The 26,284-nt window shown below is 37.6% G+C and overlaps 1 protein-coding gene across 9 annotated transcripts in view; it reads left to right on the forward strand.

Annotated features, from left to right (window-relative positions):
• Positions 1 to 26,284, forward strand: part of LOC122787415 — a 678,631-nt gene that overhangs the window by 447,850 nt on the left and 204,497 nt on the right. For all 9 annotated transcript variants that reach the window (XM_044054125.1, XM_044054129.1, XM_044054127.1 and 6 more), the window contains one exon: positions 17,201 to 17,455. In XM_044054125.1, the coding sequence (XP_043910060.1) occupies positions 17,201 to 17,455 (255 nt within the window). The remainder of the gene's footprint in view (positions 1 to 17,200; positions 17,456 to 26,284) is intronic.

A 26,284-nucleotide genomic window follows, 5' to 3' on the forward strand; every position in this document is an offset into this window, starting at 1 on the left:
GGTCAATTTATTAGAGCGTGCCGAGTGACCTCAAAAGAATCAGACTTAACGGGGGAGTTTAATTTTATCACCTCCTTATTTTTGGAATGGGGTTACGACCATACTTTACTGGTTGAGACCAGCGTTGAGGTTTTGAACAGACGGAGCAAGCTATATCCAGCATTGCTTGACCACCCCAGCAGTCTGGAACAACATGGTAACATCAATAGTACCTACGTTGCCAATGGATGTGATCCAAACACCAATTTGGTTTGTTCTCTTGACATGAGTGCTGATTGTCAACAAATACAAAATTTGGTTAGGAAGAACTGGACGGTTATTATGGGTAATCTTGACTTATCTAAAGTCATAGGCAAACAACCTTTTTTTGTGTCAAGAAATAATTCTAGTTTAAAAAGAATTTTAGAATTTAGTCCTGTTCACAGTAGCAATTTTACCACCAATAAGAAAGGAATGCAGTGTTGTCATCACTGCAACATGTGTAGGTTTATTTCTACGGGACCCTACATTACCATAGAATCCCATCAAAGAATTTTAACAGTTCCCAACGGTGTAAGTTGTGACACTAAAGGTGTTGTCTACATTAGTCTATGCAGCACCTGTCCAGCATTTTACGTTGAGATGACCAGCAGATGTCTGAGGACCCGTATTAGAGAACATAATTATGGTATCAAAAAGAAAGATGTTACCAACGCTTTGTACAAACATTCTATCGTTTGTTGTGGTTTTAAAAAATTTTTATTTTCAATATTAGAAGTTTGTCAAACAGATTTGAGGGGAGGTGACTTCAAAAATGATATACAGCAGAGGGAAACTTTATGGCAGATCAAGTTGAAAGCTGACTGTTTCCCTGGTATAAATGATGCCATTAATATTAAATGTTTTTTGAAGCACAGGAAGTTACAAATCCATAAAAGGGAAGGTATTGTTGCCTCCTTTTTTAATTGAAAGATTAAATAACTGAATTTTATAAATTGCTTATTTAATTGGTTAATTGATTGTTAGATTTTGAATGTATTTAAACTTGCTTTGTGATGTTTTTTATTTATTCTGATGAAGTCCTTGGACGAAAGCGGTGAATTAAATTTTATTACGCTAGTGGTTTTGTATTATTCTACATCTGTCTCTCATTGCTGCATCTGTTGTGGTTCCTTTTGTTTTATATGTTTATCTGGCTTTTTGGTGGATCACTGATGGAGTATACTAACTCAAATAACAAAAGGCAGGAAAATGGAAGAAGCTTTAAACAGATATTCAGATGACATGATAAAACTGCAAAAACCAGAGATCGAAATGAAGAAAAGGCTAACAATATGAGACTGCTCAAGAAGAGATGTTTCAAAAAAAAAAAATAATAGAGGGAAAATCTAAGATTTTCTGCTGTACCAGAGAAGCTGGAAGGGGCAGACTGTATTACTTTTATGAAAGCACAAATAAGCAACTGGACTGGTATTTCACAGCAGGAGTTGTTAATTGAAAGGGCACATTTTGTGTATGCTCCAAACCTGGTCATGAGAAAGCAACCTAGACCTTTAATAGTAAGGATGCAATTCTATCAGCAGGAGTTGATTCTGACAAAACAGTGGCAGAAGGACAAAGTACTAAAAGTGGTAGACAGCAGAGTGTTTGTGGAAAATGATTACTCACTGTACACCAGGCAGAGGAGTAGTAAATGTATGTCTCTAATCAGGGACTGTCAAGAAGCAGGAGTGAGAGTCAAACTGTTGTACCCAACTATCTTCAGATTATTCTTTCCCGGAGGGACAAAATCATTTTTTGATGCAGAATATGCTAAGGAGGAATTATAAGTTTGTCCAACAAACATTGAGATGTGAAACAGAAGATGATTCTGCTTCTTGTTCCTTTGGTAATAAAGAATACAGAGAGACTGTGTCAGTGAAACCTTTTCTAATGTTTCAACGTAAAATGCTTGAAAGACAGAAAAGAAGCACAAGAGTTGACTTGAAGAATCGAGAGTGCATTGGAAATGACGTAGAGACTGGATCTGGGAGATGGAGATAAATTGGAATAAAACCAGTAACTCAAAATTGACAAATAAATGTAGGATTACGGAGCATTAATTATATTTGCGAAACATGACAGAACAGGAAAAGCTAGAAATATTAGACTTATTTGACTTTGCTAAACTTGTAAGGAACTCTAAAGCATATGCCCTGCTTCATGTCATTAATATTTTGGAGGACTTAGGAGAGGGGAAGAAGAAAGAGAGGGTTAACTGTAAGTAAATCAAAATTTTATTCTTAACAGTAATATATTTATAGTGCATGATATAGTCTACATGCTGTAAGGTGAAGATTTATCAGTTATTTTCAAATGTAATAAGGATACTAAAGTAAACAGGTCCCCCTGTTTATTCTTCCTTTTCTGTTTCTGATTGTTCAATTTTAAGAAATATATGCACTGCAATGTTAAATAAAAAAAAGGAGGAGTCTGGTCTAAAGAGTATGTTACAAGAAAAAAATGATGTGTATTTTTCTCATTCGTGTAAAGGTGAATGACTGGATTAAGGCCCTTGGCTTTATCTATCAACAAGTTTTAAGAGAAAGGAAATAAACAAGAATATTGAATATACTAAAGTTTTCCTCTAGCAAATAAATTAACAGATGCACATACAAGCAATTCTGTATCTGGTTCTCATGTCTCCAGGGGTGCAATCTGATAAAGAGCAATAAAAACAGAATACTTCTTTCTTTCAATGGCTAGGAGATAATGTTTTCTGAAAGGATCCAGGTGTTTCCTTTTCTGGGAGAGAAATAAAGATAAGACAAAACCAGAAAACACTTAGAAGCACAGACTGTACTATGCATCTTAGCATAGATAACCTTCCTTTTAGATTAACACACATCTGTGAGTATGGTTGTCAGTTTGGGACAATTGTTCCTATTAGAGGGGTAAGACTTCAGTATTTGAAGTTGTACATAGTTTTTGTGTTAGTATTAAGTTAATAGGTTTTAGGAGAGTGTCCGGGGTGTATTTTTTTAGGGCTTTCAATAAAACGAAAAGTTTTGTAAGATGTGTCATAGGCTGAAATGGATATGACAGGAAACAACTATATAATATATCAACCTGCCAAACAGTGTGTGCATGTGACACAAAAGCTGGAACTAGGTTCTTCACACAAAGCTATTACAAATAAAAGCTGGGAATAATACCTTTTTTAACATAGTGACTCTATATTATGTTTAAATTTAATGGTCTCACAGATACATAAAAAAAAAGAGTAGTGAACTATATTAAAAATGTAGAGTGCAAATAGTTATGCTACAGGAGACACAGTTGGAAAGAACTCAATACGTGAGTCTCATAAAGAAAGGTTTTCAGGGTGGTTATTCAGCAGATTATCTGGGACAAAGGAAAACAGGAGTACTTATATTAACTGCAAGAGGAGCTCCAATAGTGATAGAAGAGAATAAAGAAGATAATGATAAATTTGTAGTACTAAGGGGCTATTGGCAAATGAGGATTACACTGGCACATCTTTATATTCTACCTAATACTGCTATAATGGAGCTTAAGAAAATTCTGGGGAAATAATCAGTTTTCGGCAGGAATATTCCTTATAGGTGGGGACGGAAATATGATTTGCAGCTTTAAAGATGTGTATGGGGGGCCCAGAAGGGAAAGTATAACAAAGGAGGGTAGTTTTTTCTAGAAATTTATTAAAATATTTGGCATGGAAGATGTAAATTTAGTAGGAGCTCAGAGTGAATTTACATATTTTCTAAGATACAGAAACTGGGCTAAGCTAGACAGAAATTACATTTCATAGGAACATGTGCATTTAATTAAAAGTTTTGATATGCATCCAATAACTCTTTCAGATCATGCACCAGTAATAAATAAAATAAAACATAGGGTAAAGAAATAAGTGAGACACTGGCGCTTTCCCACCTATCCGTTGAAAAGAGTGGAATTTAGGGAATAGGTAGTGGAAATTATTCGCGAGTTATTAGAAAAGATAGAAATATTTTCTGAAAATATATCTAGGGAGTGGAATAATATTAAAGTGGAATTTAAAAGTAGGGTAGAAATAAAAGTGAGAGATATGGTTAAGAAGTAACATGAATTATTTAGTGGGACTGACAAATATTAAAGTATTGCAGAATAGCTCCAGCTTGGAACAACGTCCCCTCCCACATCAGATCAATTCCCCACCCCAAACCCTTCAAAAAGGAACTAAAACTCTACCTTCTTAACATTAAGACTTGTCCCTGTCATGCCCCTACCTAATGCACTACACTACTATATTTCCTCTCCCCCTCTCCACTGACTTCCATCTACTTATCTTCCATATATTTTTTAAATTTTTTTCTGTATTCTCTGTAACTTCTATCTATTCACTCTATTCTCTGTAACTTATGTATAATATGTATATTTCTCTATTTGAGCATGAAACTACTACTGTAATTTAGTCGGTATTAAAACCCTGTATGTGCTAGTAACATTTGTAATGTAAATGTCTCTATTGGAGCTTTTCTCCTCGGGTCTCCCCTGAAAACGGGCTACTAGCCCAGTTGGACTAACCTGGTTAACAAATGTCAAATAAATAAATAGGGGGAATCTCACAGAATAAGAAGAGGAGCAATTGCAGAATGCTAAGCAGAAAATAAAGGATTACCTCAGTAATATCCATGAGTTTAGAAAGATTGCTGATAGGCAACTGTTTTTTGATAATGCAACCAGAGCACAAAAACATTTAGCGTAATGACTCGGAACAGAAAGTAGAAAGTATTGGTGCCAAGCTTAGGGAGCATATAACAAGGAAGATAAGAGATCCTGTAGAGGTACTAGAAGTATTTCAGAAATTTTATTAAAGCCTGTATAAAGCAGAGAAATATGGAGAACAAGAAAAGTACAAATGGAAATGTTTATGGAAGAATGAAATATGCCAAGGTTAGAGGTAGATGAGACTGAATTACTACCAGGATAGGAGGCCATGAGATAAAAATAGCGACATATAATCAATCCATGAGATAGTCCCCAGGAATAGATGGTATTCCTGTGGAAGGTTGGAAGCTAGGAGAGGAAAAAAGTGATAAAGATCTGGAGGGTTTTGTTTAACAGAATTTTAAGAGGAGGAGGAGAAATACCAACATCCTGGAAGAAAGCGGTGGTGGCTGTAATGCCTAAAAAAGGTAAAGACCCATCAAATGCAGCTTCATACAGGCTCACTTCAATCCTAAACCATGATTATAAAGTGTACATCTATAATGTTTAAAAGAATGGCAAAGGTGATGCCAAAATTTATAGATATGGATCAGTGTGGTTTTGTGGAGGGGAGGCAAACATTTGACAACATTACCAGAACATTGATGATCCAGAGGGAAGCTGAATGTAAAAAAAAGAAATACCACTGGTGTTGGTGGGTGTTGATGCAGAGAAAGCATTTAACAGAGTAAGATGGGAGTTTATGAGCAGGGCAATGGAAGCATTTGCCTTCCCTGATAAAATTATAAGGTTCATTAGGAGGATATATGAGGGATCGGAGATGAAAATTAAAGTGGGTGGATTCTTATCTGATAATTTCTGTTTGAGCAGAGGAACCTGGTAGGGGTGTCTTCTTTCCCCTTTGTTATTTGCACTATATTTAGAACCATTGGCAAAGAAAATAAGAGACTCAGAAATTGAAGGATACAATTGGTATGATAGTCAAGAAAATCTGGCTGTATTTTAGACATTATTTTATATGTTCATAGGATGATACTAGGCTATTGGTCTGGAGGCCCTTATAAGCCAAGCCAAGAATTTCACCCATCTTCCCACAAAGTCAGCACCTGTTTTCCCTGTCCAGCAGGAACACAGTTGGGATCCCAGGGGTATATTTTCTATTTCCCATGTAGTCATCCAGGTTCCTTTTAAAGAGGGCTAGTGAGTTACTCTTCTTGACATGGAGAAGAAGTCTATTCCACAGATGGGGGATTCATTGGGACACAAATCTATCCCGCCAACAAGTTCTGTTTATGTCACAGACCAGGTTGAGATCTTGCATGCATGTTGCGCAAATGAAGTTTGACTTCAGGATATGCAGCAACTCCATCAAGGTTGAGTCTGAGATGGCCCTGTATGCCAGACACAGGTCACCTTTGAGCAGTCTGTATGAGACTGAGTAGCAGGACGGGGCTTTTAGCGTATCTGTATAAGATAGGTGTTTGATACCCTGGATTTTCCTGGTCACGAACCTATGTGGTCTCTCCAACTGCTGCATGTGCTTGGCAAGGTATATGCTGAAGGGGGCATTGTACTCTATAATGATTCTGATAAGGGAGGAGTACAGAGATGTTATGATCTTGTTCCTGGATGAAATACCCTTACTTATGAGGGTATTTGTACCTGATAAAACCAGAAAAGCATATTTCAGTGTTGTGAAAGATTTTGAGTCAGTTTCAGATCTTTTCAGGATACAAAATTAATTAAACTAAAACAAAGGCAGTAGCTGTAAATGATGTACCCACACACAAATTGGTTCAGCAATAGCCATATTTATGGGAACATGATAAAATGAAGTACTTAGGAGTATGGATTAAAAAGGATTCTGGTGTGGCAGCTAAGGTTATGTGGGAAGAGACTAAACAAAAATAATATAAAAACTGCAAAATCGGAAGCTCTGCTATATGGATATGGATAGCAAGATACAAACAGTTTAAATATTTTTAGTCCCTTTAGTTTCATACACAGGTCAGGCATATTTTTATCAACCAGAAGAGAAGTTGTTGGTAGCAATTAATAAAGAGCTGAAGGGTTTTATCTGGGAGGGAAGATGGCAAGAGTCAAGTGGTATAAGCTGATTCTTCCAGATGAACAGGGTGGTTTGGGATTACCCAATCTGAAGGGATATTACAGAGCTACACAGTTAAGGCTTCTACACAGTGGATATAAAAAGTGTACACACCCCTGTTAAAATGCCAGGTTTTTGTGATATAAAAAATGAGACCACAATAAATAATTTCAAAACTTTTCCCACCTTTAATGTGACCTATAACCTGTAGAGTTCAATTGAAAAACAAACAAATATGTTAGGGGAAAAATATAAAAAATAAAAAATGTACAATAAGCTGATTGCATAAGTTTGCACACCCTTAAACTAATACTTTTGTTGAAGCACCTTTTGATTTAATTACAGCATTCAGTCTTCTTGGGTAGGAGTCTATCAGCATGGCACATCTTGACTTGGCAAAAGCACTCCAAGTCTGTCAGATTGTGTGGGCACCTCTTGTGCACAGCCCTCTTCAGGTCACCCAACATGTGCAGAGGAGGAACGAGGTTTAAAAGAAGGCAGGATTTGAATGAGCTATGTAATGCATGACTGACATTGACTGGGTAGATTATAAATGATATATAATGTTTGCAACTAAAATTATGTCAGTATGGTTTGTGATGTGTAATGTTTGCAACTAAATTATATCAATATGTTTTTTCATTTATATAAATGTATGATTGCCTATGTCATGCATGGTAATTTAATAAAGATGTTTCTTATTTAAAAGAAGGATATAACCCTTGTGGAGTCCTTCTCCCACTTTGAACATTTTCAACATTTTCAACATATTGCCAAGAATGAGAGCACAACTCTTGCTTCTCAAATACTGGAAATTAACGACATATGGCACAAAACATCCTGGGGTACATGATCATGCCTTCTGCAGTCCCCAAAACAAATGTAGATGGTATTGAAGAATGTACTCCTGTCATTTCACTGGACCCACTTTCACAAAATTTATAAAAGTGTAAGCTACACTGTAGCTTTTGCAGAACACAAGCCCAATTGCACCCTTCCATATACCCCACACCGTTACTTAAATGTATAACTGCATAGTTGTACAATCAGTATAAAATGGCAAACACCCACATTGCACATAAAAAGAATTCTCTCAAGGTATTTGAGGCAAAAACTAATAATACAGTAAACTACAATGTGAAACAAAAACATCTGAGCACATGTTCCACCAACACTAGGTAGGCAAAATCAAATTAACCATTGGAAAAATGGGTGCTGGACTTCATTTTCTGCAGTTTATCAGTAATACAGTCACTCTTATCATTCATGATATTAAGCAAATCAGCTTAATTGAAATGTCATAATCCCTTGGCAAATTTCCCATGAACCCTCCCCTCTGTTGTCGAAATAAAGCCTAGATTATTTTTTCATAAACTGGTCAGGATCTGTATTCCTCTTCCTGAACTCAAGGCTTGAATGCTAATTGAAGTCTCCTTTACAAGACTGTCATGTGTGACCTCTGTGTAAATACAACACACAATGCTATCCCACGTTTTTATAAAATACGGACAGCCTTTCCAGTTCGCTAGACCAGTAGTAGTATTTTCACCTTGCACTTTATGTTGAAAAAGAATGATAACCATTAATGCCCAACAATGCTTGCAGCATTCAGCATTTTTGGATGAGTTCCATCTACTCCTGTAGCCTTGACACAGTGAAACTGTTTAATCTGCCCACTAGAACCGTACACCAGAATTTATTTCCATTGTCTGGTTCTGCTGCTGACTTCTGAAATTAGGCCATATCCCCCGGATTCAGGAGTTCCTTACTGTGCCTCCCATCCATGTCCCTAGTTAAAGTTATAATTTCCTCAATCGTGCTGGAACACTGTGGGCAATATCCTGCATCCTGCTCTTGAGTTACTGAATGCTTTTCTGGACTAACTCTGAGGCCATCCAAAAGTCATTTTTCATGGTAAAGTCAAACTCCTTTCACAGGATGGCCTTTGCTTGAGTGAGTAGTATAGCTGTTGCTGCTCTGGCTTGTTGGTACCTGTCAGATACAAAACCTACTCCATTAGCATTGTACTGCTTCTTTTTAACCCATCAAAATCCTCTGCTGTTGATATCCTCCAGCTGTTCCTGGGGTTACTACCATGTGACTCACCAGGCACTTTTTTGGCAACAACTATTTACAACTGTTTCATCTACTGCATATTTAACAGGGACCATTAAGACTATGTTTTCAGCCTCTCCTTGTCTTTGGAAGAATCTCTTCTTGGGGGGAGGACTGAACAGTTGAACCTGTCCAGACTTGAGCAAATAATAATTGGTTGACAGCTCAACACCTGTGTTCATCCACTGGCCCCCACATATAGCCTCAAGTCTGATGACGTGACTGCAGGCCTATGGCCCAAAATGCTGGGGTACCTGATGCACTTATGAGCATTCTTGTGTTCAGATGTATTTGTTCTAGAAATTCTGGAATTAGCACGTATGTCCAACAGAAGCTCACCACTTAGGTTCATAGCAGGAAAGCTGTTTTTCATTGTTACTTTCATATAGGCATCTCCATTATTCTCCACATGAGCAATGAAGTCTTCCAGTAGAACCCAGGAATTTGTAGGTGTTACTGTTTTGAGGAATGTACCCACAATCTCTTTGAAGGAAAAAGTACTCTGAATAGCTCTTAGATGCATGTGCAGAAACAGCAGATAGAATTTTATTGTTTGGGGTTGCCGTGAGGTGACCCTTTTATGGACTTGAGTGTTCTCTCACAGTTTTTTTGTGAGTCAGCTCCAGAGTAGGAGAGAGGCCACCTCTGCTTGAGATATTTGGTTCCAAAACTAATGCCGTATAGATGTAGGACCAGATAAAGCAAAATGGTAGTTATCAGCATCCTAAACAAGCTCCAGCTCCTTTCCCGGTAGTGAGATGACATTCTTTATCCCAAGATCCAGTTGCTATTGCATGGATCAAGTCCATCTTTTAATTCATCGATCTCCTGTCTGCCACTTGATTGGCATCACACCTGTTCATCACCCTTTGGGTTGCAGATGTTAAGCCCATATGACTGTTCAAATGCAGCTTGTTTTCAGCTGAGTCTGGCTGGACTACATGAATCACCTAGCTGTCAGTCACTCGCCAGGAAGCACCGTCTGCTGACCTGGCTCCAGAAGTGGGTCTTGTTAACCTTGTTGCCCTGTGGTGACTGTTTACCTGTTTACCTATCCCTTCCTCTCAAATCATTATGCCAAAGATGCTCTTGCTGGGACTATAAATCTACTGACAACATAGCTTTGAGACTTTCAAGTAAGAAGGTCATAGTAGTAAGACAGGTTTCACAAAATTTGTATCATTATCATTATCATTATTATCATTATTATTATTGCTTCAAGGTATCCTGTTTCAGTTTTCCAATCAGTAAACTCTGACAGTTTAAAAACTCAAAATATTTGGTTTATAGGAAGCATAGTAATGACTTCAGCTCATGAACAATAAAAATGTAAACCTCCACAATTTTCCCACTGAGTTGGGGCTTTGTCAGAAGTAAAAAGATGTATCCACTTTACCATGTAAGTGACATTTCTGTTCATTGTATTATGCAATCCAGATGCATAAGTACTAGCAAGGACGAAATGGCCAGACAGTTACATGATAATGCTATAGTCTACATTTTATACACAAATTCTAGTACAAGTGCAGTGCCTAGTACACTACCCATATCTGTTTTACATCCGTTTTTAATTACAAGAGAAAATAATTCCTGAGATATAGCTTTATGTAAAGTTGGAGCATAATAGGCTTAAATAAAAATACATTTTCTATAAAGGAGAGCTAAATTACTTCTATTTTTGGTTTTGGGAATGCAATACCTGTTCAGAATACATGTATACAGATTTGACATTATATCCAAAGTGACAATCATTTTTTCGAGAAAAATATTTATAATGCTACAAACCAAAGCTCCTTATACTGGCCATGGCCAGGCTCTAGTCTATATTAGTTTATTTTTATTTTGTTTATCCTTTGTTGGCCTGGTTAGTCCCACTAGGCTAGTAGCTTGTTGTCAGGGAAGATCTGAGGTGATATTTATACTATTAGGGGAAATTTAGCCAGGGCATCGGGGAACTTCTTGTACTCTTTTTGATAGGTGCCATGGGATCTTTTACCTCCACCTGAGCTATCACCCGCTCAAGCAGGTGGGGCCTTGGTTTAACATCTCATCTTAAGGACAGCACACTGAGGAGTGTAGCCTCTCTCTTGTGCTGCACCAAAATATTAGCTACTGATCTACCTGATGTGGGAATAAGTAATAACTTGTATTATGTTGCACTTGAGTCCTTTATGATGAAATGGCACTATATGTGCAGCCATGTTCTTGAGTGTTCAAGTGTAATTCTGCTCTGTTTTATTAAAAGTTTTCAGATAGTATCTGAGGTATGTATAAGTATCAAATGCAGGCTTTTACAGGCATTATAAAAGTGACATTCTGCCAAGCTGCATTTTGTTTTTTCTTAGGGTTAATTTTATAACTTGTCTTCAGGGTGGACACAGCAGTACATGTGCAAAATGTATCCATAGAGCGTCTTCTGTGTGGAGACATGCGTGAATGGGCATACCTTCGTTGAAGGTTGTGCGTCAGAGCTGGCAACTCGGCACGTAAAAATCTACTGCCAGTCATTAGCGGACCGGAGTTCCGCTGTAGCGACCCCTAACTGGGAAAAGCCGAAAGACACAACAACATTGAACTGACATTACATCAGAAGTAAAAATCCTGTACCTTCCTCTTAAATTTGTGATGTCTTTTTCCTAAAGAAATTGCACCCCTCCCCCATCTCAGTCATAAAGAGAGAAATCTGTGTATGTAACTTAAAGTTGTGTAGATGTTGTTATATCTAGAAATCGCCAACTAAGTCCATTCTGTAGCTAGATGTAAGTGGCATATTTTCTTGAGAAAACATCTCAGATTTTTTTAGTGGTTTCACATTTACTGTCCTGCAGTCTGTGCATACTACCAGTAGGTCGACCTATTCAATTCACAAAAAATATTTGTATGTGATGTTCTGGCAGGCAAACTCATTAAATGATGGAGTAATGCCTTTATTGTATTGCATGATACTAGGAGTAAAAGTAATGTACATTTTTCAGAAAATATGATTTTTTTTTGTGTCATAGGGAGCTCATATTGCATATCAGGACTAAAAGTAATATACACTTTTGAAAGAATGTGATTTCTTTATCATCGGGAAGTTCAAAGCAAAATATTAACTTAAAATAGCAACTAAAACTGAAAACAACTGCAAATATGTCTAACTATGTCAGGAAGTTAAGTACTAATATGCAGCAATGCTCGAAGAGCTAGTCCACAATAAATGCACACTCTGACCCAAAGGAAATAGTTAATATCCTAGCTTACAAATTTACTGAAAATGCTACACCACAAACTGTTATTGCTGTTCCACAGATTCCACAACCCCAACCACCTCCTTAATTACTATGAAAGAAGTTCTCTCAGCCTTCTCAAAATCTAAGATTGCCTCATCCATTGGCCCTGATAATATACCAAGTTGCCTAATTATCAGTACCAAATATGGCTTCTTTGAACCCTTACTTAACCTCTTTAATCTAAGCCTCTGCAGTGGCTACATTCCTGAAACTTGGAAAGCAGCCATTACAGTACCATTACACACCGGTGGCCAAACCAAGGATCTTGGCAACTCTAGACCTGTTGGTCTCACTTGCCTCAAATGTAAAGCTGTGAGTGTATTATCTGAGACCTCATTAATCTAGGTAATGAAAAGAACTTAACCCTTCATCCTCATCAGTTTGGCATTGTCAAAGGAAGGTGCTGCCTGTTTAAGCTCATTATTTTTGTTTTTGCAAAAGTAACTGAAACAAGGATAGTGGTTTTGAAGTATAACTAGCATATCTTGACCTGGCCATGACCTTTGACACTACGCCACATATCGGTATTATTGACTGTCTTGTAAATCTACATGTAAATTCTTAATGTTGCTGGCTGGATAGCTAACTGCTTTTCTGACAGAACCCACATGGTTAGAGTCATAGGTGCCACTTTTGAAAGCAAATTACCAATGGTGTACCACAGGAATCATTGTTAGCCCTCTCTTATTTGGCTTCTGCTTCTCAGACCTCCAAGCCAACACCTCTGGCCTATGGTTCTTGAAGTCTGCATGCGACTATAAGTTGCAGTTTGTTCAAGGACAGTAGTCTGAAATTAAATGTGAATTAGTGTAGCATACTTCAGTTTCATAAACTATTTTCACATACAATAGAGGTGACACACCCCTCCAGTTAGACACTGTCATAAGGAACCCAAGCACTCTTGTTGATAATTCCTTATCATTTAGCCTACATGTCTCCCCAGTAGTTCAGAAAGCCTTCTGTCCAGCTCATCTAATTTCCAAAGGCATCTTCATTTGATCCAAAGAAGACTTAATTCTCTTGTAGTGGTATCTCATCAGACCCTTTGTTGAATATAATCTACTTTTTTGGCATGTATTTGGCTAAACATGTTGATCAACTTAAGAAGCCTGGGAGATTTATAACTAAAAAGATCAGTGGCCACAAAAATATTAGTTGTCAGGACTGTCTGGCAGGGTTTACCTTTATAAAGCCGAATCACAGTGGTACAAATGCTCATATGAGCGACTCATAACCACGAAAGTGAAAACGGTGATAGTCCTTAATGTTCGAAAAAGAGCAAATCGAAAAGCAGATTCGCTGTTTTTCGAACATTAATGTCGAACTGAAAAAAAAAGAAGTGTAAAGCAGGGGGGCAAGCCCCCCACACCCCCCTACTATAATATTCTAACTCTGAGATCACACTACAATGGGGAAAGGGACCATTTTCCAAACCCCACTATAGTGCAATGCGCCCCACAATGTTGAATGTGCAATGAGCGAATGTCACTGTGCATTCGCTCATTTGAACCTTTTTTCGTTCGGTGTTTGCAAACCTTGCAAACAGCCTTTCGAACAATTGCTGTTCGCCCGAGTGTGAGTCGCCTTTCTAAAGGTAAACCATCTAGCAGCCTTCTCTGTAGTCACATCTCTTACAGACCCTCCATATGGAGATCTCTGCAAAAGTTTTCAAGCCATGAAAGATCCAACCCTCTTTGACCTCTTCTTCCTTTGCAAAACAAATGATGCCTCAAATACCTGACTAAAGGAACTAAACCTTCATCAACAAATAAGACACATTGGCCTGATAGAGTCATATTCCAGTGTATCCCACACCTCTGGAACTAACTTCTGCTACATGTCAAGCAGAGTAGCAAACCTACCACCTTTAAGGTAACCTTGATAACTGGATGGGCAGCCTCAGATTCTCTCCAGGTCTTTCTTCTTTTACCCTCCTTGAAAATGGGTGAAACTATTGAATAAGGGGTTTGGACTAGCTTATAATAATGCTTTGCAGACTGATTGCCTAGTACTTGCATACAAGCCTATGAAATGTTGGAGCAAAAATTTAGTTAGTGTTCACTGACATTCACATTTGAAATGCTTTAGTATCCTTGCCTTTAATGCTCTTAGCTCTTACAGTATACTACATAAGACTGAGTGTCCAAATGTCTTTTCCTTACAGTTTTATAACAAAGTATTCTGGAATTTGTGGAGAGGGTTACATTAAGGACGGAATGGCCATTAAAAATAAGTCATGCAGCATTTCCAGTTTAAAATATAACTAGCTATCAAGTCTTTTCAGAGTAACAAATGTAAAACTATCTGTTCTTTTTCAAAGTAATGCATATTTGAACTATCAAATACATAAATGTAACTACACAGTATTATGATTTTAGGCGTAAAAGACTATGTATCCTCTTTATCACATGTGATTTTTATTCTTTTTAAATGTTATGGTATAAAATTATATTAAAATGATTTTTCCCATTTGGTCCTTTGCCATTGAAATTAGGAACAAATTCTAAGTATAGCTTAGCGTAAGGGCTGGTAACTCGGCACGTAAAAATCAACTACCAATCATTAGAGGACCGGAGTTCCGCTGTGGCGACCCCTAACTGGGAAAAGCCGAAAGACACAAACAAACAAACATGTCAAACCATTTTGACATGAAAGTTCTCTTATGTATGGGAACCAAAGTATCCCTAAAAGAGTTGGTGATAAGAACAATCTTTTTGAAAACTAGCATTGGTAAAGGAGTTAAAAGACAATATGACAGTAATGCCGCAGGCACATTGTTCCAATCATAAACCTTGCTCGTATGTGCGTGCATGTAACAGTGGAGATGATCATTCACCCAAGAGTTCAATGTTTTGCGTATATTGAATAAAGTTAGTGATGTAAGATGGTCAGAGACCACTGACAACACATAGGTGCTCTAGTTTTGATTATATTTATGATGTGAGAGGTCCTAGAAGTATATGACTCCCTTAAAATCATTTAAGTTGTAGGTTTCACCAGAGATTGAATGTCAGTTGGAAGGTGAATAAAGGGGTTCCTTTGATTCACAAGGGAGTCAAAAGACAGGATGTGTGTCAAGTTAAAAAGGCTGTTGGCTCTTGAAGGCTTGAATAAAGGAAGAGCAGGATTAAGCTGGTATATGGGAGTTAGAAATAGTTAATGCAGATGATAAGGAAAGTCACAGCAGGAGTTGAAATATGACTGGCACATGGAAACAAAAGAAATGAGAACCTGGGTCTTATAGATCTTTCAAGAAGAGGAAGAACAAAGAAATTAACAATCTTGTGTCAGAAAAAAAGTAACATGTTGTTGCTGTTGATAAGAGTACTTTGTTTCACTCTGAACCAGGCAGACCAGCTGATATTATTTTTTAGGAAGGGGAAGTGTGAAAATCTCATCAGATGATATGTTGTCATAAAATGACTTTTGGAACAAAACTAAGAAGCTCTGGCATGGTTGTGAGTGGTGACAAAGCCCAGGGGTTTAGTCTGACATCAGAGTTGCTAAAAATGTGGTGTTTGTGGTTATTTTACTTCAGTGCATTCTCTGTCTTATTCAGTGAGTCATATGAGATAGAAGCATACCTAGAAATTAGAATGGTGATTGTTTTGCCATGCACAAGAAACTTTGAGGGCATCTTGAGTTTATAAGCCTGTGATCTATTTATACCCCAGGAAAGGCCATGGAGAAATTTTCAGACTGGTGCCATGTAGGATTCTAAAAGGCCTTAATTTTTTTTTTTTTTTTTTTTTTTTTGGGTCCCTACTGTCAGCATGGCTTTATATGGAAGTCTTGCCAGGTTATTTTTTGGTCTAGTATTACAATTATATTGTGACAGAAATAGAGAGTATCTGACAAGTGTAGTAATAAAAGCTGATTGTCATGACTGTATGAGGCTGTGGTAAGCCCCAAAGTAGTGAGATGGATGGTTGGATTAAAGACAAGGAGCAGAGGGTGATGGTTGGGAGAGGACAGCAGTGTCTGCAACATAGGTTAACAGCAAAGCACTGTAGGTGTCAGTTCTGGGGATTTATTTTTTTTTGTTTTGAATTTTCATGTCCATTATTACCATTATTCTGTACAGAGCAGGGAATTTATTTTTAGATCACACAATGTGGGACCACTAGTAAAACATGAGAGATTTGCCTGTAAGACCACCTGATTAAGTGGATGGCATGTTTAGACTGACAGCCTGGGTTTAGTGCCAAAATATGAAAAGTCTTGATCTATAACATAAAGTCATTAAAGCAGAAACACTTTTTATGAGGGAATAATATTTGGGAAAATGGCTGGAAAAAAATAACGGTAGTATCCTATTGTCTGTTGATGTTGAATTTGGAAGATGATTAATCATATTGCAGTACAGTAGTATTAGGAATGAGTGGAGTAGGCTAATGGGTATTTTAAGGTATGTACTTTGACTAGGCACCATTCTTCATCCACTGTATAAGTGTAACCACTTCTGCGATATCACTTGTAGTTCTGAAGGCTAGCACCTGAAGAATGGTCTAGGTTAGTTGACGGGTTCAAAGATAAGTAGCTAAAATTGTCAGTACACTAGAGAATGTCAGACATGAGGAGAAACTGAAGACTGTAAACATGTAATTGCTGAAAGAGAGAATAGACAGAAAAAAAACGTTATCTTGGTCTTCAAAATCCTGAAATAAAAAATAAAAAAAAAAAGCTTTGACAGTGGGATTTGAAAGTGCTAAGAAGAGGAGGCACAATGACTTTAAGATTGTGGGGGCTAATTTCTGATGAGATATTAAGGACTGCTTTTGTCATGAAACTGTTTGGCATATGCAATTATGTTTTAATAGGTGTTGCAAAGGAATTACATACAGCTGCTGAGCAAGGGATGAGACATGAGGGTTAAAATAGTGGGACAATGGCATCTGCAATAGCTGCACATTGATTTGAACATGACATGCATTATCGTCTTCTGTCAGCTTAGTTAGTGTTTATGTACATATTGCGGCAATTCCATTTATGGACTTGTTTTGTTTTTTTTCCCCAGGACAGTAGTAATTATTTGACTAAGAAATCAAAAAAGAAGAAAACAAATAAGAAAAACATTGACAAGAACAGAAGTAATCGTGTGCAGAGTGGAACTGTCCTGGCCAGCGGAGAAAATGATGAGGCTTTTGATGGCACTGAAGCAGATGATGAGACACAAATAGAACGTCATTTTCACCCCACTTATGAAGAGGTGCCTGAAAGACTGAATTCTGAGGGAGGAAAGGAATATTCACAGTCTCTTATCAGTGATGTGGTAAGTATATGGCAGTTCTCAATGTTAATTGAGCTAGAATACCAATTTGTATTGCATTGTTTTCAGTGCATGCCTTAGTTTATCTCGAAGATTTCTCTAGTTTGAACCTTGGAGACTACTTCGTGAAAGTGAAAGAAGTATTCTACATAACCTATTGCCCCTGTACTAAAGCTTCACCTAGAGGCATATCAAAATCTATTGTGTGATTCCTGATATCTGGAAGCAATGTTGACATTCCTGTACTTACAAGAGTCACCTCTACATCCTAAACCAGCTTATTGTAAAAGTTTCCTTTTTAATTGATTTACTAAATATACATATTTAGTCTGAAAGGGCTGTGTTAGCTTTAGCCACTTATTCCTCAGTGATAAGATTCTGTACTTATGTCAACAACTAAGACTCTAGGGTAATTTTTTTTATGTGATGCTTTACTTTGGATGGCGTTCATATTTCTGTCACTGGCATCCTATCTACTTTGTTAAAGATTTGTTAATTAGAGCAGAATTAATTTCCTGCTGTTCATACTGCCTAGATCTTTTTCTCCTTGTTGACATCTTTACGTGAAGTTGCCTGTTATGTGGTACATCTTGCAGAGAGTACAGTCTACATAGATGCTTCACAGAGGCTAGTCAGTGTCTGTGTATTTATTGACTACCCTGGCAAACTGCCATATGCAGAGTGGTACTTGCAGAGGAAAAATATTTGAAGTTGTTTATTAGTTTTCTAGATTTTATGTGTTGGAATTATAATTCACAGTTGCATAATGTTTTTTGTTATTCATATTTTATTCATTTAACAGCATAAGCCCACTGGACACAAGTGTCCCTTTTCATGAGTAAACTGGGAGCATTGTCTAGTTTAAGTGACTTGCCCACTCGCACAGTAAGCAAAAGGAGCTGGAAATATTCAAACCTTGTAGCTCTGACTACATGAAATCCTTAATTCCATTGTAGCAAATGCCTGAGAAGTTTCCAACTGCAACCACCAGAAGTCATTTTGCAACTAGTAATATTTGCAAAGTACAGTTTCCCACATTATATTGGTTGCTGAGGAAGAAGCTTACATATTTAAATAGTTTATTTTTTTAAAGAGAGGAAGGAGAACTAATAGACGTTAGAGTTAAGTTCAGTAAGTGTTGTGACTCTAGAAGGAGACCATAGGTGCATTTTGTTACTGAGCTGAATAACCAGGCAAAGGACTACATGCAAGGGGTTGTATGATTCATTAATAAGAGAGAGAAAATATTTTGGTTTAGGAAGTGTTTATGCAAGGGATGAGCTGTTAAAAGGGAAACAGATTTGACCTTAACAGACAGTTTGGATGAAATACTGTCTGACAGTTATACAGATTATTTGAAGGAGTAGCTCTAAGTAAGGCCAGATGTTAGTCAAATAAAAAAGGCAGAAAGAGAAATAAAGTGATTATTTTGTAACATTAATGATATGAAAAAGAGAAACACGTGAAAGCGGAATAATAGTTGGAGAGATGAGAAACAGATCCTTGAGAGACAGAACGAATACTGTGCAAATGAAATGTAACCTTTGTAGTAGATGTGGCAGTGGGCATGCGGGAAAATGTCCTGTTTTTGATAGATTTTGTAGGAGGTGTGAGAAGCACACCCATTTTGTTAAAGTATAGCATGCAAGTGTTCAAAAGTAATTGCATTTTGTTCAGTAGAAGTATGAAATTAAACTGTTTGTTGGTACTGTTGAACTAAATAAGACAGTAAACTTTGAAAGTGCACCAAAGACTCTAAGCACAATAATGCAAATAACATTGTAGATTGTTAGCAAAGTAACACTGTAGACTGTTGGCAACAAATTCTCTGAAAATTAGTAAGTTGAACAAAATGTTGAAATTAAACTGCACCCAATAAGTAATGTTTTTGAGAAGAGAGCTGCTGCATGCACATTGAGCCATTAGGTCAGTACCTGTTGACATATGTGAAATAAGAAGTAAAAGATCATTTTTCTTCTGCAGCCTTGCTACATAATTTAAACCTTTTTGAGAAGCATGAAATGGTCAAAAGAATGTGTAAAATGAAAGAGTTTATGTGTACAGTAACAGTCAAACAATTGCAGAGACTATTTAGATACTGTGCAGATCCCTAGCAGTGATATCCTGATTTATTCACATATTTAATGAGGTTTGTGAGATGATTACTCCATAAAATAAATTCTGGTGCTATGCCTGATATATATAATCCCAGGAAAGAGACATTAATTCTCAGAAGTAGAAGTCAGCAGGAACTGAAGTGTTTGACCTGACCTGAATAAGGTGATTAAAAGAGAGTATTACCCATTAATTATTGTTGAAGAAGTGGTGTCTTCAAGGCTTAATGTTAAGCTCTGTTCAGCAGTAGATACAAACCAGGTACTCTAGCAGATATAGCTAGGTGAAGAAAGGTCCAAATTGTGTACATTTTGAATGTTTTTCTGTCAGCCATACCTGCTGATCACCTAGGCCCCTGTCTTATCTTTGCCCATTTATTCTACACTAACAGGATGAAGGGCAGTCCCTCCATAGCCATCATTCATGCAGATGTATTTTTTTCCGTATGTTCTGGCTTTAAACCCATAATTTACAGCTGACCTGCTCATTCTAGGATACAAAGGTTATTTCGGTTGCTTTACACTCAACAGCAAAATGCTTCTATGCACTTTGGAGATACAGTCACTTCAACGTAAAAAGACATCATAATCTGCAAATAGCAAAGAAGCACCCCTTGCATCCCCAAACTACATTGTATGTAATTCCTGGTTGCACTTCGACGTCTTGTCTTTGAAAATCACAAATAGAAGGGGCAAACAGAAGGGGGGGGAGAACAAGATACACCTCTGGTGCAGTCCTGCTCCCCACTTTGAATATTTTCATCTTATCGCCAAGAATGACGGCACGGCTCTTCCTTCTCAAATATAGGGACCATGTGGCAAGCAGCAATAACTCTGGGAACACTTGCTCTTGTAGCATTTCCAACAAGACATTCTGGAGTACATGATTATGCCTTTTCTAGTCTCCCAAACAAGTGCAGACAGTATTGAAGAATGTACCCCTGTTATTTCGCTGAAACCTTTTTCACAAAATAAATAACACTGAAAACTACATGTGTTAAAACCAAAAACGTCTTTGAGTAAGCTGGGATTTTATGAGTAGGGCAATAGAAGCATTAGCATTTCCTGATACAATAATGTTAATTAGGAGGATGTATAAGGGATCGGAGGCAAAAATAAAGTGGGAGGGTTCCTCTCTGATAAGTTGTCTGATCAGAGGAATTGGGCAGGAGTGTCCTCTTTTCTCTTTATTATTTGCATTATATGAATAACTGGCATAGAAAGTAAGGGAATCAGAAATTCAAGGATATAATTGGTATGGTATTCAAGAAAAATTGGCTTTATTAGTAGATGATATTATTTTGTACTTGAAAGAACCAGAAAAGGACAGCTCAATGTTGTGGGACATTCTGACACAGTTTTGGATTTTTTCAGGTTATAAAATGAATGAAGATAAAACAAAGGCTGTCGTAAGCTATGTACCCACAAATGAGTCGGTACCCATATGTATGGGGACATAATAAAATAAAGTCTTTAGGAGTATGGGTTAAAAAGGATTCTGCAATGGCAGCTAAATGTATGTGGGAAAAGACTAAACAAAAGGTACCACAAAAAATGAGAAACTGGAAGCTCTTGTCTATTAATATGGATAGCAAGATACAAGCAGTTACATTTTTTTAGTCCCTTTAGTTTTATATACAGGTCAGGCATATGTTTTATCAACCAGTGCAGAAGTTGTGGATAGTAATTAATGAAGAGTTCAAGATTTTATCTGGGATGAGAAGAGGGCAAGAGTTAAGTGGGATAAGTTGATCCTTCCAACAGAACAAAGAGGTTTAGGAATACCTGATATCAAGGGATATTTTTAAGAGTTACACAGTTAAGGCTCTTATACATAACGTAAGTGAAAAGCTACAATTCAAAGCGGAAAGAAATAATGATGAAGCAGGGGGGGATTCAAGAAATAAGGAAAAAGTGGGATATTGGATGCAGATCCTGTAAGAGTAACAACAGTCATGCAGAATATTATATTCATAAAGTAGCAGAAAATATACTAAGAACTAAGCCTACTTGGGAATGGAGAAAGGAAAATCATAGGAGTAACTATAATTAGAGATACAGAGAATAGACAAGAGAGGGCTGGAATTTACTGGAGGAAGCTGGCAAAGGAACCATGTTATTTGGAATAAATAATTAGAGAGGGTAAGGTAATAGAATGGGAAGGGGCCAAGAAGACATTTGGACTGTAGGCTAGAGATTGCCTTCCCTATCAGGGATTGATATCAGAGTGTAGGCAAAGAGAAAGGAATGAGTATTCCTAAATTAAAGACCTGCAGTGGTTGAGTTTTTAGTTGAATCTATAACAGAAGCTGCTGTTAAAAAATGGATAATTAGTAGGGCATATAAAATATTGCACAATAACTATAGGAATCAATCAGAGAAGGTCAGAAAATATTGGAAAGCGAGATTAGATAAGCAATTCAAAAAGAAACAAGGGGAGAACATATGTATTGCTCTCAGATATGCAACAGAATCGCAAAGATTTAGGATTTTTGCCTGGAAGTGTTTGCATAGGTACTTTTATACCCCAAGCAGGCACCAAAGACTATTTTCTCAGGTAGAAGGCAAATGGTGTAGGTGTAAAGGGGAATTAAGATGTAACTGTGAGAATATGTTGTTGGTGTGTAATGAATTGGCAGAGTTTAAAAATTCCCTACAATTTGCTGTGTCATAAATACTGGGTGAGCAAATGAGTGTACCTAAAAAAATGGTTCTTTTGAGCTGGGATACAGGATTTAAATTGCCTAGACATAGTAAGGCTTTATTAACTTTACTTCTGGCGGCTGGCAAAAAAGCAATTAGTAGAAAATGGAAATCAAAGTCTAAACCAACCATACTTGAAATAGTGACTGTTGTATCAGATATAAATGAACAGAAGAGGGATCTTTAGATAAGGGCAGGAGTAATTTACATAGACAAATGGAAATTGTAGGAAAAATGCATGCAGAAAAATGTTTTGGAGGAGTAATGAAGTTTAAGGGAAGGCAGGAATTGAAAATGTTATATAGCTGCGGTGGTGCAGCGGTAGCGTTGTCGCCTCACAGCAAGAGGTTCTCCCATTCAATTCTCGGCTGGAGCGCCTTCTGTGTGGAGTCTGCATGTCCTCCCCACAGTCGAGTGGCGTTCGAAAGACATGCGTGAATGGGCGTACCTTCGTTGAAGGTTGGGCTTCGAGCTGGCACCTCGGTACTGTAAAAATCTACTGCCAATCATTAGCGGACCGGAGTTCCACTGTGGCAACCCCTAACCGGGAAAAGCTGAAAGAATGTAATACTGGTTTGATTATATTGTATAGAACAATATATGTGATGTATAATGTTTGTAAATGTGAACTTTATAAGATGATTTGGTTACTTTTATATAAATGTAAGCCTGCCTGTGTCACAGGTGATAATTCAATAAAGGTGTTTAAAAAATGTCATTGCAGTGCACAACACAAGCTTAGTTGAACCCCACCATGTCACACCCGTTACTGAAATGTACTAACTCCATAGGTGTACAATCACTGTGACGTGGGAAACATCCACTTTGTATATTAAAAAGAATTCTCACAAGGCATTTGTAGCACTCTTCTGCAACTGAAACTGATACTGTCAACTACAGTGTGAAGTTGAAATATCTAAGCACTTTTTCTACCAAAAGTAAATAAACAAAATCAAGGAAAAATAAGATATGTGCTGGACTTTCGCTGCTCTTATTCATTGATATTAGGTACATTTTTTCATTGAAATGTCACAATCCTTCAGCAAATCCTTATGACCCTCCACTCTCAATGCAGTTATGAAATGTAAGTTACTTTTTCATGACCAGGATAGAATCTGCATTGCTCCTCCCAAATTCAAGACTTGAATGCTAAATGTTGTTTCCTTTACAAGACCCTGATATATGCTTTCCAAGAGAGGCGGAGGATTGTGACCCCTCTGTAATTAGAAAACCTCATGCTGTCCCACTTTTTAAAAATGGGGATCAGTTTTTTAAGTTTGCTAGTCCAGTGGCACTGTCTTCACCTTCCACTTACTGTTGAAATGGTATAGTAACCATTAATGCCCAGCAGTGTCTGGAACCTTCAGCATTTCTGGATGATCCCATCCACTCCTGTACTTTTGTCACAGTGAACCTGTTTAATCTGCACATTGGCAGCATATACCTACATTTATTTATTTCCACTGTTGGTTTCTTATGCTGTCTTCTCAAGTGTGGGCACATCTCCCATATACAGGAGTAACTTAGAGTGTTTCTTCTGCCTCACTTTGATGTCCCTAGTTAAAACCAGTATTTTTTCACTTTTACTAGAACACCTTGAATGGTATCCTGCATCTTGCTCTTGAATTACTGGATGGTTTGCCAGACTCTCTTTGAGGCCATCCAAAAGCAATTTTCTATGGCTCTTTTGAACCCCTTTCACAATGGGGCCTTCATTTTAGTGTGTACTGCTGGTGCTGCTTTCCTGGCTTATTGCTAATCATCAGATCCAAGACATCCCCATTATCACTGTATGGTCTCTTTATAACCCATCAGCTTCCCCTACTGTTGATATCCACTAGCCATTCCTGATGTTACTACCATGTTAAGCACCAGGCACATTTTGGCCGTTGTTCCTTATCACTGCCAGAACTATTGCAACCTCATTAGGAACCATTCATACTCAATTTCCAGCCCCTCGATGTCTTTGGAAGAATCTCCTCTGGGGGAAGGAGGTCAATCGGACTTGTCTAAATTCACCAGCAAATATTGAGTGACTGACAGCTCGGTACCTCTCCTGACACTTTGTCTACAGCATAAACTCTCTGGTCTGATGATGTGACTACAAGCCTTTGGCCCAAGATGCTGTGGTACATGAGCACTTATGAGCATCCTTCTGTTCAGATATGATACTTGTTCCTTAAATTCCAAAACTAGCACATAAGTCCAACAACAGTTCACCACATAGGCTCATATTATGCTCCCTTCCAGATGTCATCATTATTCCTCACACAAACACTGAAGTCTTCCATTAGAGCTAACAAATTTGTATGTGTTACTCTTTTGAGAGCTGTGCCCACAGTTTCTTTGAAGGACAAGTACTCTGAATAGCTGTTAGATGCATACAAACAAATAACAGACAGAATGTTGTTGTTTGCATCTTGTAGTTGCAGGGAGAGTGACCTTTTCAAACACTGGCATGAACTCTAACTCAGTGTCACCTAATTATGAGCTTGTGAATATCCCCGCCAACAGTTTTTTCTAGGGGTCAGTGCCAGGGTAGGGGAGAGACCACTCCCACTTGAGAAATCTGGTTCTAAAGCCAATTCTGTGTGTAGAGATAGGAACAGCTAAACTAGATGATACTTACTGGCATCCTAAGTGAGCTCAAGCTCCTTCCCCAATAGTGAAGTGGCATTCCTTGTCCCAAGAGCTGGTTGCTATTGCTTGGATCTAGTGTGTCTTAATTTAATCATCCCCTGCCTGCCACTTGATTGACATAACACCTGATCACTGCCATTCATCTTGCAAACGTTATGCCCACGTGACAGTTTCATGCAGCTTATTTTCAACTGGGACTGGCTGGGCTACATGGATCAGCCAGCAATCAGTCACTCTCCAGCAAACAACATTTCCAGCCTAGCTTCAGGAGTGGGTGTTATTACTGTCATGAAAGACACTGCTGTGACTCTTTATCTGTCCCTTCCCCTGAGATCAGTATGCTGAGGGTGCCTGTGCCAGGACCATAAAACTTCTGACAACATAGCTATGAGGGTTTCAGTTGTACACCACCCCCTCCACCCTGAGAAGTTCATAACAGTAAGACCAGTTTCACCATATTTTTATTATTATTACTGTTATTTCTCCCTCAAGATATTCTGTTGCAGTTTTCTTATCTATGCAGTTTGAATGTTTAGAAACCCAAAAGTATTTGGGTTAAAGGAAGAACTTCAGCCCATGAACAATAAAAATATAAACATCCATAATTTACCTTACCAAGTTGCAGCTGAATCAGAAGTAAAAGTAAAATGTATCCATTTAGCCATACACATAGCATTTGTATTCATTATAGTATGCTATCCAGGTGCATAAGTACTGGCAGGGCTGAAATGGCCTCTCAGTTTCATGATGATGTTGTTGTCCACATTTTATAAAGAAGTCATAATGTAAGTACAGTGTTAGTACACTACCCAAATTTGTTTTATAACATTTTATAATTACAAAAGCAAATAATTCATGAGAGACAGCTCTATATAAATTTGGAGCAAATATAGATGTAATGAACATAACTTTTCTGTAAAAGAAGGCTCTAGCACTTCTTTTCAGTGCTGGGAATGCACTACCTGTTAAGAATATGGGCATGAGTACTGACAAGGCTACAAAAGCCACACAGTTTCATGATTATGCTCTAGTCTGCATTTTCCACTAAAATCCTAGTATAATAAGAGTGCCTAGTACAGTACCCAAATGTGTGTTACAGAATGTTTGAATTGCAAACACCAATAATTCCCCTGTGACAGCTATATGTAAATTTGTAACGAGTATAAGCTTACATCAATGTGTATTTTCTGTAAAGGAAGGCTGTATCATTTCTGATCAGTGATGGGAAAGCAGTACCTGCTCAGAGTATGTCTGTACTGATTGACATTATATCAGAAGTATCAATCATTACATATATTTTTCTTGGAAAAATGCTAGAACCAAAGCTACTTATATTGATGGCCAGGGCATCTTCTGCATTAAATTGCATTGGAGT

The sequence above is a fragment of the Protopterus annectens genome, chromosome 13.part0 (assembly GCF_019279795.1).
Source record: "Protopterus annectens isolate FY-2018-M chromosome 13.part0, PAN1.0, whole genome shotgun sequence".
NCBI classification, from domain to species: Eukaryota; Metazoa; Chordata; order Ceratodontiformes; family Protopteridae; genus Protopterus; species Protopterus annectens.